This window comes from Xyrauchen texanus, chromosome 6 (genome assembly GCF_025860055.1).
Source record: "Xyrauchen texanus isolate HMW12.3.18 chromosome 6, RBS_HiC_50CHRs, whole genome shotgun sequence".
Lineage (NCBI taxonomy): Eukaryota > Metazoa > Chordata > Actinopteri > Cypriniformes > Catostomidae > Xyrauchen > Xyrauchen texanus.
Genome location: NC_068281.1, coordinates 14,299,338 through 14,313,046, shown reverse-complemented (window position 1 = coordinate 14,313,046; position 13,709 = coordinate 14,299,338). Strand labels below are relative to the sequence as shown.

General features: G+C 38.6%; 1 protein-coding gene across 4 annotated transcripts in view; it reads right to left on the bottom strand.

Moving 5' to 3' along the window:
* LOC127645210 (chromodomain-helicase-DNA-binding protein 8) overlaps positions 1-12,593 on the bottom strand; it is a 28,020-nt gene extending 15,427 nt beyond the window's left edge. For 2 of the 4 annotated variants that reach the window (XM_052128751.1, XM_052128754.1), the window contains exons 1-12: positions 12,523-12,593; positions 11,665-11,817; positions 8,482-9,548; positions 7,813-8,091; positions 7,602-7,721; positions 3,272-3,744; positions 2,726-2,837; positions 1,106-1,309; positions 908-976; positions 567-622; positions 370-487; positions 180-263 (exon numbers count right to left, since the gene is read on the bottom strand). In XM_052128751.1, coding sequence (XP_051984711.1) covers positions 180-263; positions 370-487; positions 567-622; positions 908-976; positions 1,106-1,309; positions 2,726-2,837; positions 3,272-3,744; positions 7,602-7,721; positions 7,813-8,091; positions 8,482-9,453 — 2,487 coding nt within the window. In that variant the 5' untranslated portion in view covers positions 9,454-9,548; positions 11,665-11,817; positions 12,523-12,593. Of the gene's footprint in view, positions 1-179; positions 264-369; positions 488-566; positions 623-907; positions 977-1,105; positions 1,310-2,725; positions 2,838-3,271; positions 3,745-7,601; positions 7,722-7,812; positions 8,092-8,481; positions 9,649-11,664; positions 11,818-12,522 lie in introns of those variants that run through there. The other 2 variants (XM_052128753.1, XM_052128752.1) reach the window with 2 other exon arrangements.
* Positions 12,594-13,709: the final 1,116 nt, after the last annotated feature.

Below are 13,709 nucleotides of genomic sequence, written 5' to 3'. Positions count from 1 at the left end.
ATGGACAGCACCTTTTACAATTCACATCACAACTTGGACATATTTACATCCTAAATCAATACTCTTCATTATTTACTGGTATATGGTAATTCTGATTTCTCACTGTTGCCCCAAAGAATAGAAGCTATATCTTATTGTGTCTTGGAAAAGCATTGGGTATGTGGTAGGCGAGTCTTTACCTCCCCATTGTCCTTATCAACACTATGTGATTCATCCAAGATACGATCGACCTCAACATAGTCTGGATTGAAGGGCTCCTCATCCTAAAGCACAGGAAAAAGTTCCAGATGTAATTATGGGTCATATTCAACCAAACAAATATAAATATGGCAATATTTTTGCAAGTGGGGCTTTTTAAGATTGCCCCACCTCCTGAAATATATTCCTCATTTGTGCCTGTTTCGTCTTGAATCTCTTCAACTTCTGATGGATCCTCTTGTCTCTCTCCAGCTGCTCAAGACTGGCCCATTCACAGTGCATGTACGAGCTAAGGACACATCACAAGTTAGACATTTTCCAAAAAGAGACACAAGTTGTTTCAAATTGAACACAAGATCATGACTTACTAGTTTTTGTATTTGACAAAGAATTCCTCCACATTTGTATACTGCCCTGGAGACACCTGCAACCGGACAAGAATACAGTATGAGAGAAGTCTAAGGACACTTGGTCAAAGATTATTCCAGGTTAATTAACTATGAACAGAATGTGAGGCATGCTGTCAGTTTCCACAGACTTGCATTGTAATTGCCCAACTGTTTACTTTATTTGTTCATTTAAAAAAAATGTAAAAGTTATTTTCTGTGCTGACAGACAGCATTCCACAGATCTTCTCAACTGAGCTGGAATTACTCCTTTATAATACCAGTTACTCTGCTTAAGTTGCATGAACATATAAGACACTTGCCTCCTTTTTGGTCACACGCAGAGACAATATTTTATCCACAATAGCAGCATCCTCCTCACTTGGGTTCTCCTGAAGCACACATGCAGAAAAATCTGATTCACGCTCATACATGTAACATAAAATATCAAAGATTGTGGCAATTGTAAACAAATGATTCATTCTAACAAAACCAGTTATGTGACCAGAGTGCTGACATACCACAAAAAACTGTAAGCTTGCAAGACCATCCCCATCGAGCTCCTGCTGGAGTGCTGCTCCCATTGACTGGGCATGCCCTACAGCAGACACGGTAGTCGTAGTCACATCAACATCTGCGTCCACTTCATCTTCATCATCTGTGATTTTAATGTCCAAATCTTCAGTGTACTTCTTCCTCTTCACCTGACGGTTAGAGCGCCTCTTCTGTTGGAAGAACAACATTGAAGTCAACACATTAGTTCTATTGCGTTTTTCTGATGCTTTTTTTAAAATGTAATGCTACCCAATGCTAATCTAATGCCTGCTAACTCATCGGTCTACCTTATTGCATGTTAGTACTGGGTGAATATGCTTCATTATATACTACAACCCCTAATCCAAAAAGGTTGAGACAGTATGAAAAATGCTAATAAAAACAAAAATTATATTCACCCTTTGCTATATTGAAGGGCACTACAAATACACATTTTATGCTACATCAAATCAGATGATTGCACCATGCTCCAAAAATGTTGGGACAGTCGAGTGTTTAACACAGTGAAACATCACCATTTCTTCTAATAACACTTATAACATTTGGGCCTTGAAGACACAAGTTTGTTAAGTTTAGAAAGTGGAAATTTCCCACATTCATCCATAATGTAGGTCTTTAGCTTCACAATTGTATGGGGTCTTCATGCCGTACGGTGTGCTTCATAATGCACCACACATTCTCAATTGGAGACAGGTCAGGACTGCAGGCAGGCCAATCTAGCACACACACTCTATGCTTGCACAGTCATGCACTTGAAATCCGGACAGTATGTGGTGGTTTGAATTGTCCTGCTGGAAAATGCAGGGGCGTCCCTGGAAAAGACAGTGCTGGATGGCAGTATATGTTGCTCCAAAATGTGTACATATCTGTCTGCATTCATGGTGTTCTCACAGATGTGCGAGTTACCCATGCCATGGGCACTCACACACCCCTGGCCCATATGGACACTGGCTTTTGGACCTGATGTTAATAACAGCTTGGATGGTCCATTTCCTCTTTGGCCCGGATAACACGACGGCTTTGTTTTTCAAAAACCTTATTAAATGTGGACTCTTCAGACCAAAAAACACAGTTTTACTTTTCTACTTTCCATCCAAGATGAGACCGAGCCCAGAGAAATTGACAGTTTTTCTGGAAAGTTTTGATGTAGGGGTTATTCTTTGCATGGTGAAGTATTTTGACCAGATTCCTTGAATTTTTTAACTATATTGTGCACTCTAGAGGGTGCAATCCCCCAACTTTGTCTTTTGGGGATCCTCGCTCTTGAAGGCCTATTCTGTATTTGGAGGGTCTTTTTACAGTATACAATATTATGACACAATTGCATCACCTGTTTAACTGCTTCACTTCACCTTTCAACTCGTCAAATTTGTATTAGTTTTAAATTGCCCATCTCAACTTTTTTTGAGCGTTGCAATGATCTGATTTGAAATGATTGTACATTTTCAATACATCATAATGTGTAGTTGTAGTGCTTTTAATATAGCAATTATTATAAATAATTTATAAATCACTCCTTTTTATTTGCATTAGCATTTTTCATACTGCCCCAAATTTTTCATAATTGGCGTTGTAGAATGCAATACCTGTGACATGTCCTCCAGGGTGCGGGGAGAAACAGGTGGGCTAAGGTCTACATCTGAGTGGTCAGAGGATCCATTTCTTTTCCTTTTCTTTCCACCCACTAGAGTGATGGTGCTAAAGAGAGGCAGAGATAAATAATAATAAAAAACAAAAACAAACAAACAACAATAACATATTCTAAAAGCTGTCACAATGCCAGGGTGTTGCTATGGGGTTGCTCAGGTGTTCTGGGTGGTTGCAGACTGGTCTAAAGCAAAAGAGCCCACGATCAAGACTCTTGTGTTTTTTTTATTTTTTTACCCCTAGATATGGCTCGGGTTCCACCTCCACAGTAAGATTTTTTTTTTTGTCCATTTTATTGTCTGGCACCTTCAGGCCTAAACACTTTGAAAATGAATACCATAACACTACACAATGTAGCACAAAATTTGAATTTTCGTTCAAGTCCGTAGCATAAACTGAACAGGACGAGTTATGTACCGAAGTTTAATACTTAAAGTTAAGATGTTTAGGTACCAAGTCATGGACGAAATGCACATATTACTTACTTGAGCTTAGTCTTGGCTTTACTTTTACTGCCTCCACCTCCAACAACCACTCCACCAACTCCTGGAGTCTTAGCCTTGGATTTCTTATCTCCTCCTGTCACCACTTTCCCTGCTCCTGCACTTGGGCTTTTCTTCTTGCTACTTCCACCTCCTCCTTTCTTTTTAGCTCCAGCAGCCCCTGTGGCACCCTCTACGTCTGCAGAGGTCTGTCCAGCAGGCAGCTCGTCCTGGTTGAGCACTCGTGGGATATTCCTTTCGCCCCTGGCTTTGGCCCGTGCAATGGCCTCAGCCACAATACGATTAGCCTTTTCCTGCTTACATAGGGTTTCCACTTTGCGCACGGGTTCCTGGATTTTAGCCAAACGTACACCAGTAGATGCCACTGTAGTGGTGGTGCTGGCTGCAGAGCTAGCGGCAGAGGTATTGATAACTTTCACCACAGAAACGGCTCCACCAGCACTAGAAGCCACATTCTGCGGAAAAAGTTGTCACAGATTTAATTCCAAGCACTTTTACAATTGGATACAAAATGTGTGTTTCACAACTCTTCAAGACAGCACGTTATATTAATAATTATAACATACATAATCATATATAGTAATAATGGATAGATGCTATTAGTTTTGCTACGGCCAGGGGCGGAGCTTGCCTTTACTGAATGTAGTAAGTGAGAAGGCCTGGTATAGGTGCACAGTCCTGGGTTAAATTTGCTTGATCTCATGATAATTACTTGAATGTGGCAACATTTCAGTGAAATGTCCACTGAAGGGTGCAAAAAACAAGTTTAATGTTCTCCCAAAAAGATGTGGTTTTGAAGGTTAATACTTTATGGAGATAGACTTTCCATCTAAGATGAGACTGAGTCCAGAGAAATTGACAGTTTTTCTAGAAAATTTTGATGTAGGGGTTATTCTTTGCATGGTAAAGTATTAACTTGCATCTGTGGATGCAGTGGTGAGTGGTGTTGACTAACAAAGGTTTACTAAAGTTATCCCAAGCCCATGTTCATGATATCCATTACAGATGAATGGTGCAAAAAACGAGTTTAATGTTCTCCCAAAAAGAGGAGGTTTTGAAGGTTAATACTTTATGGAGATTTTTAAAAAAAAAATTAAAACCTTCCTCCCTAACCTAGAACTTTTACAGAAACCTAACCAAAAGTGTCATAAAAAGCAAAAGATAATATTTTTTTTCTATTTTGAAATGAACAAAAACTATGCCCAAACACTAAATTCTACATCTAATCCTAACCAATGTTGTCATAAAAGCAAATGTGAGAAGAAAAACAGAATAGCTAAAGCAGCGACATAATTTTGTGGCGCTTCTACGTCACGTTGGGCTAAAGTGTCAACTGGTTACAAACCTGTGTTCTGGGTCCAAAGTACAATGCTCTATCACTCAAAATAGAGATAGTAATGCTTAAGTAAGCTTCTATATGTAGTTGATTACATAATGGAAGCCTTAACATATCTCATCTTTCCAATCGTGTATTAGAGTAAGTGTTTTGATGTAATAACATAGTATTGTAAAAAAAAAAATAAAGTAAAAAAAAAATAACTGCAGCGAAACTTAGAACGAGGCATGTAAAAATTATTTAGCAAAACTGTAGTTATAGTAATGTTTTTATTATGAGACCAAGTTGATTAAATTGTATAAACACTATCAATTAGCTTATGTTGGAAAATTGCTTTTTTTTTTTTTTTAAACATACAATGTTACAGAAATAGTCAAACCAGTCCGACTGGCATCAACAATCATCCACGTGATTATCTAATCAGCCAATCACGTGGCAGCAGTGCAGTGCATAAATTCATGCAGATACGGGTCAGGATCTTCAGTTAATGTTCACATCAACCATCAGTGATTTGGAGCGTGGCGTGATTGTTGATGCCAAACTGCTTCTGTCAGTAGCTTTACCTCAGTGGTTCTAAACTGGTTTTGCTTCAGGACAGATTTCCATTGGAAATCAAGTGGCGACCCACCATAGTAAAAACTCAACCTGTATTTAATGTATCCTGGGTCGCAATTCCTTTTATGTTGCATAGTTGTCCATGGTTTTCAAGCACAAGGACATGCATCAAGTGACATTATTCACAGAGCAACTGTGCTATGCACCAAAAAAGATTTTACATGAGTAAAAGTAACTGTTATATTTTGACAAAATGTTATAGTTTTATTTGAGATAAAGGTAGAATCTATTAGACCTCATTTTATATCAACAGTGGTAGTTGTAGTTTCAAGATGTGTTTCAGCTAATATTTATTTTTCATAAATACATTCATTTATTATTATTATTACTATCATTTAAGACTAGCACACTGACCATGGTAATGAGGAGCCTTTCCTTCTGTGTAATATGTGTATAAATATTTAATATTAGGCAACAAACGGGATAATAATGGGCCCATATAATAAATATGCTCTTAAATTTTTTAAAGGGGGAGAGAATACTTCCTGTAGATTTTGACATCAACAACAAAAATAAATGTCACTTGATGCATGTCCTTGTACTGGAAACCCATGAACAAAACTATGCAACATAAAAGGAAATGCAACCCAGGATACATTAAATACAGGTTGTGTTTAATCTATGGCAGGTCGACACTTGATTTCCAATGTAAAATCTGTCCTGAAGCAAAACCAGTTGAGAAGCACTGAGTTAAAGATACAGACAGGAGCAGTATATGTTAACTGTTAATAATCATAGGACATTACTTTAAAAGCTCACACAGCTGATGTTATTTTTCATTTAGTAGTTAATTTAACATGCTATGCTAACATGTAAACTAACATGCTTTAGTTATATAACATATTATAGTTGCATGATATTTATTTATCATGTTTATAATTCTGTTAGCTTTCTTATTTTTTCTATTTATTTTATTTTCAAAAGGGAGACTTTTTTTACACATACTTCAATAAAATAAATGGTTTCAAGTTTCAATATGTGTTTGAAAGTATAAGTGTTAGCTCAAAAATAAATAATCCTTCTGTTTTCACTGTTTTCATAATAGTAATTGTGTAAGACCGTATACTGTGAAACCGTGATATTTTCTGAGACGGTTATCATACCGTTGCAACCCTAATCATGGTTAGGCCAGTGTAAGATAGTATTAATTAATAGTAATAATAATAACAAATTATATATTTATGAAAAAATCTTGAAACTTTAACTACAACTGCCACTGTTGATATAAAATGAGGTCTAATATATTCTACCTTTAGATTATTTCATATGAAACTATAACATTTTGTCAAAATATAACAGATATGTAAAATCGTGAAACAAATTTGTAAAGTTGATGGTGTGTTGCTCTTTTGCTCCTCGGTGCTGTTTGGCATGTCAGGGCTGCCTACTGTTTGAGAGGTTCGACTTGACTTCCTCTAACACTTTAAACTCAGTTTTGATGTCTACCCACTGCAATATCAAGGGAAGCCCAGTTGTTGCACACGTGCACCAGAGAGAAGAGCAGATCATGATCGCGAGATCGTTACACTCGTGCGAAAGTGCTTCTTTAGCTGTTTGCGAGATTATCAATAAATCTTCCTCGGCAGTCCAAAATAGTCTATCACTTGGGCGGCCACCGAAATATCTTCAACGGGAGAATCATGGCATTGTTCTTTCCCTGCTGTCCGCGACCCAGTTCGAATAGACCAGCTGAGAAACACTGCTTTAACTAACACACACATTCAGACCCCCTCGCCTCGCTTCTCTGACATTTTCTCCGCTGCGTGTGTGTGTGACGCAAATTGACGAGTCTGACAGGCAGACGAGGATAGGAGATGCGCATGTAAGATTCTCCGTCCGGTTGCATTTTTTTCCTCAATACCGTAGATAAGCAAATGTACATGGTATGATAACTGTACATTTTCATACAGTGAAATCGGTATACCGCTGCAACTCTATTTGGCAGGTGGTTTTAATACTGTGGATGATCGGGTGTATGTATATAAATATCTCTCTCTCTCGCTCATATATATATATATATATATATAACAAATATTGAATATACTAATGATTTAATTTTTTTTTTATTATATGTAAAAAATAATACAATTAATAAATAGATGTCTAAACCATCATTCCATTTCACTAATATTTTTAATGTATTGAAAAAAACAGTTTTGTTCAAGTGACTTATTTTCAGACAAGAAAACCATCAGTTTAACTTGTCTGAAAGGCAAATAGATGAAAAGGTTTAGTGTTGAGCCCTGTTACGGCTCACACTAAAACAAAGAACATCACAGTGGATATATTATGGTCATTTTTTATCTTTAGGTCTTCCTTATAAAGACAAATCCCATAAAACTGCTGCAGACCATGTCCTACCTGTGGCTGTAGCAGTAGTTTAAGAGGCACTGCTAGTCTTTGTCCTCCTTGGCCTTGAGAAATCTGCACCACCTGAGGGCTGCCACCAGCATTAACTCCCCCAGAAACCAGTTGAAACTGCTGTAAAGAAAGAAAAGTATGTTTTCTGTCACCAGCTAATTCATCCTCAACACACACACACTCCCATTGGATGACCTGTCCTCTCACTCACCTTGGCTCCCTGCTGGTTGGGCTGCTGTTGAACTTGTAACTGAATGGTGAGCACTTTTGGCTGTGCCCCCGTTTGACCTGCCTTGGCTTGGGCAAGAGCAGCCAGCTGGCCTCCCTGCAGGACCAACTTCCCTGGCAAAGAGCCCAACACCAGCCTGTGCAGCTGGCCCTGCTGACCCACCCCTGCAGCTGCTGTTCCCCCTATTGTCACTGTCCCAGCCTGGGCAGATCCACCTTGGGAGGGCTGTTGTAGCACCAGCGTGATCCTCTTTGCTTCACCCTGAATGGAGAGATAGGGGCTACATTAATTCTGACTGTAAAGATTAAAATGAAAGTTCACCAAAGAACGAAGATTCTGTCATAATTGATTCACCTTTTTTGTTGTTGAAATGACTTACTTTCTTCCATGGAACAAAAAAAGATCTGTTAAACAGAATGATAGCCTGTCATCATTCACTTTAATTTTATGGCAAAAACATGCAAAGAATGTGAATGGTGACTGAGGTTATCATTACGCTAAATATCTCCTTTTTCACAAAAGAAAGCAAGTCAAACAGGTTTGTGAATGATGACAGAACTTTTATTTTTGTGTGCACATCCCCTTTAAATGTAAAAACAGGCAAAACATAAGACAAGTCCAATTAAACAAAATAAATACAATGAGGCTGACCTGCTGTGACACTGCAGAGAGGGTGACTCCTTGAGGTCGGACAGCTGCTGTCGTTCCAGGGGCTGTAGAAGATGGAGCTTGAGCCTGTGTCTGTACTGCCGTTTGCAGAGACACCTGTGTTTGAGGCTGCACCTGTGCCTGTGCTGGCTGCAGCTGACCCTGCGTCAACTGCGTTTGTGCAGATATCTGCATCTGTACAGGCTGCGTTTGCACCTGTGACTGTGTCTGGGGCATCGAGGTCAGTAGCACCTGCTTCATTGAGCCATTTGTAGTCTGAACCAGCCTCTGGACCCCAGTTCCCACATTCACTTGACCCTGACCAGTAGAGGTAGCATTTAATACTGTCCCCCCGGAAACAACTGCCATCCCTGGCCTAAGAGGGGTTCCTGTAAGGACTCTAGCAAGGGTGACTTTCCCTGGAGAGCCGGTAGCTCCTGTGACACCCTGCAGCACTTGAGTTTGACCCTGAGGGCCCTTCAGAATGACGATTTTAGGGGCCGACTGCCCAGAAGACTGTTGCGTAACAGCAGCAATCTGCTGGGTTTCCAGTTGCTGGGTGGAGACTTGAGCCCCTGACACCGGTACTCCAAGAGGGGAGCTCAGCAGAACGGTTGCTGCCCCATTGCTATTACCGGCCACGGAGAGAGAAGGCTGAGGCACTGCCTGAACGGAAATCGAAGTTGGGCAAACGGAGACATCCTGGGACATTTGGGTGAGCTGCTGTGGCTGATAAGTTTGAAGTGGGACAGGGATGGGAGCTGTTGGGATTGGAACTGGATCTAGGACAGCATCACAGAGTATCGGGACACCAGGATCTGGTGTGGGGTCCGTAGGTGGGTCGACTTGGCCCAGGGCCAACTTCAATGCTTCCTCAACTGGGTCTGAGGAGCCCTGGGAGAAGGCATCCTCTGGCAGGGAATCCAAACTGAACAGTGGTGTGTCATCAAAAAGGTCCATAATAGGGTCTGCCATCTTGACTAAACAGTTTGTGAAAAGAGCAAACAATAAGTGATATCCAGTGTTGGTACACAAAAATCCAACAAGTCCAATGAGAGTCTGCAGATACGCTGTTTGAGAAGGGAGACAAAGACAGGACAACTGTAAACACCTATATCAGGACCTTGAAGGAATAAATGAAATTAAAATGAAAGTTCTCTCATCATTTACTCACCCTCATACCATCCCAGATGTGTATGACTTATTTCTGCTGAACACAAAAGGGATGGGCACAAGTACTCAGGTACTCGAATGTGGCAGCAATGATCGATCATGAAATCGAATATTGACGGTGATCATGTATGATGTGACTTTTCACTTAATTCATAATTCAGTGACAATTACCTGACAACTAAACAAACGTGTCAAAGAGGGAGCTTATTTTTCATTTTGAGATTGATTATGTTGTGAATTTGAGGGGTATATTGATTGTCAGAAACGTCTCATAGCAACCAAACTGATATACGACGCTGCAATGCTATTGTTACGATAATCAAAATATAATGTAATTAACCATGCAATACTATCATTACAATAATCAAAAGAGAGTGTAATTAATAGTGTTTTGAACACCGGTCTCTGCAAAATGTTTGCTAAACACATTTTATTATCATTTAATATAAGAACTTTGACTCGTTAATGGATATTATTAATAAAAAAGTGAATGTTTGTCACTGACTGTAAACCTCCCTGCCTTGGGTGCTGAGATTGACATGTTTGCATGATGTAACACACACACACCTTTATCTCGACGAAATGGGAGTTGAAAATTTCCACACGAGTTTCCAAGTTAGAAGTCCGACACAAAATGTAATTCCGTTGCACTTTCCCCAGTAGAATTTTTCACATTTCGACACTACGAGTTGAATGGAATGCTTCAAGAATCATCACAGCAACAACAATACGGAACATCGCGGCTTTCCCCAGAGAAGCAAAAACTTGGACACACACACACACACACACACACACACACACACACACACACACACCAGGCATGTGGCAGTGGACCCAATGCGCTGAAGCAGCACATCTACAGCAAGTGTAGATGTGTGAGTGTTTCAAACAGCTAGACAGAGCGCAGCTAAATGGAACATAATGCAGCATCCTCAAAACTAAACTTCAACTTAACATGTATTTTAAAAAAGCAATGTTATGGCATCTCCAGTTAAGCCTTCTGCGATTTGAAAATAGATTGTTCAGACAATCACTAAAAAAACTGGTGCGTGCTTACTAAGATCACTATGGTAAACTAAAGGAAGAACACACAGATGTGCGTTCCGCACATTCTTTCATTGAGTTGGGCAGCAAATCTTCACAATATGCAATCTTTTGTACATTTTGTAACAGATTATTTTATAACAGCCTATAATAATGAATAGATGATACATTGGAACAACAAGATGCAATGCAGCAGCCAAAGATATTTGACAGATATGTTATTATATATACAGTTATGTACATGTCATATGCACGAAGAATGTGAATTGTCAAAATACTTTTATCCAGCCTTTATGTGCTTATGGAGCTTCAAAGTTTTGGTCACCATTCACTTGCACAGTGAAGACATACAGAGCTGCAATATTCTACTAAAAATCTGTCGTCATACACATCTGGGATGACATGATGGAGAGTAAATTATGAGAGAATTTACATTTTTGGGCAAACTATCCTTTCAAAGTTAAAATGTGTTTGCAACTCAATTTGCTTCCATAATGTGACAACCTTAAGTGAAACAAAATATTCAAGGAGACAAAAATGTATGGCAGGACTTCATTTTATCTATTGAAAATTAATTGGACCATTAAATAATGTCGCTAAATGACAGGTTGATGTAAGGAATGGGTTAAAAAAAATATGTGGACATGGTGATGTCAGCCAAAAAGAAAAAGACATTTTAGTAGTAAAGCAAGCCATTACTTTTTGATGAATGATTACCAAGATATAATTTTGTGTACAGTAATGAATCGATAACAATAAGACCGGCAATGTGTATTAATAAAAGTAAATAGGGTAGATTATGATTTCATGCTGTCTAAGTTTTAAGTCATTAAAAAAAATATCAAGCTTTTTTAATTTATGAATATCAGCATAAAATCATACATTTCACCAAAATTCCAGCATATGAAATTGTCTCCTGATTGATTAACAGAGAGTAGAGCAGAATGAAAGTGAAGGAGTTAGTGTTACCTGTAATGTATTTTCAGGGAGTGAGAAACAGGAAAATAGAGACTCTCACTCTCTTCCTGCCCTCTGTCCTCTCCTACTCTCTGGAGTTACTTTTTGCTTTGCTGACTGGAGTACATACAAAGAGATCCATCAATGTATGTGTGTACCGATACCCTAAAGAAGACAAGAAAAACAGAATGTGGGAAAAACAAAACATTACTAGACATGGACTTTTTGATTAAACCGTTTATGATATATGATTTCTGCATCTTTATGCATGACAGTGCCATCGCTTTTCATGGCATGACTGGTTGAGCTGTATGTGCCCACATAGCATCATAACACGGATGTGTCATATTCTGACATGTCTAATAAAGCACAAAAACCTGCCATATAAATACATTTTTATTTAAAGCCAAACTCAATTCAATATATTCCGTGATTTAGATAACCAAAACAAACACTGTAATACAAGGGCCGACTTGCCATCAATGTGAAACAACAGTCCTTAACAGACAGTCGACAAACCCTTTCAATGTTCACAATGGCGATTCCTATTTCTATTAATGCTAATAAATATGTGGCAGATAACTTTGACTTTTGCTAATGGCCGATGTAAACTATATAATTGACACTCCATCATTCATAATACACCTCGCAGCCCATTCGGACTCTCTTTCAATCTCTCTCATCAACAAACCGGACCAAACCAAAGGCAACGTGCTACAAAAACCATAGCACTTCTACGAACAGACATGGAGAAGGCCGCAAAGCTGTTTCGACATGACTAGGGCATATTTTCTGGTCAAATATGCACTAATAATGCTGCCATCCTCTGCCCCTACTTTCCCAGTAATAATTTCGGGGTGCTAAATTTACCTTTGCATCGACACACATGGCTTTCTCCGTCTCACAACACTGTACGATTACAGGAAACGGCCAGCCTAGAGCAGGAACTAACTTCTTGCCAGCGCAATCGAAGAAAGCTCAGCCTCTGAGCACATTCGCCGGGCGCTGATTGGTCCGTCTTCGTGGCGCTATCAAAATAAAAATATTCCATTGGCCAAAAAGGTTGTCAATCATTGATGAGCGGAAAGACAGGGCGGGAGACAGTGGGGTTTCGGTCGTACGGGTAGTTTGCTTGAGAGTGCAGTGAATGCGGCCTATTTGTTATCGCCGGGGTTTGCGATGCTCGCTTGATAGAATTTAAACGGCAATTGATTCAATTCTTGATCACAACTGTTTAGAGAAAACATATGCCCTTTAATTGTATAAAATGCCTTCACAACGAATTTACTGCATTTTCCCCCAAACTGTATCCAAACGTCTCAATAAAGCATTTGATGTTGAATGAAATTATGAATATTGCCTTGCATATCAAGTGTATTTATCATATATTGAAATAACAAATTTATTTTAGGAGTTTAATGCTGTTATTTATAAGATTATAAGAAAGATATAGAGATTTTACCAATGTAAAAAGCCTATTTCAAACAGCCATATACTGAAAATGCCACCACAAAATTACATAATGTGTTCTTTCACATTTAAAAACATTTGAATAATAATCATATTAATCTAATCATTCTAGTGGTGATGACAATTATTTTTATGGGAAGTTACAAAATAATAAAAAATGTTACTTTGCCACAAGAACTTACGTAATAATACAATCTAAGGGTAGAATAATGACACTGTACCACAGAATTTTTATATAATGTCTGGCTTTAAGTATGTTCTGTTGCTGGAAGAAGAATTCAAAGAACAATTTTGTTTTGAAGGAAACAAAATTCCTTAAAGGAATGTTCCGGTTACAATACAATTGATACTCAATTGACAACATTTGTGGAATAATGTTGATAACTACCAAAAAATATTTTTCGACTTGTCCCTTTTCTTAAAATAAACAATGTAAGTGAATAGGGCCAATCCTTAAAGGGTAACTAAACCCTAAACCAACTTTTTTTAGTTAATGAGCTGTAAGAATGGGGCTTTATTAGTACTGGTCATTGATTCAAGTAATTTTTTTGACATTTGTGTATAAAGTGTTTTTATTCTACAATATA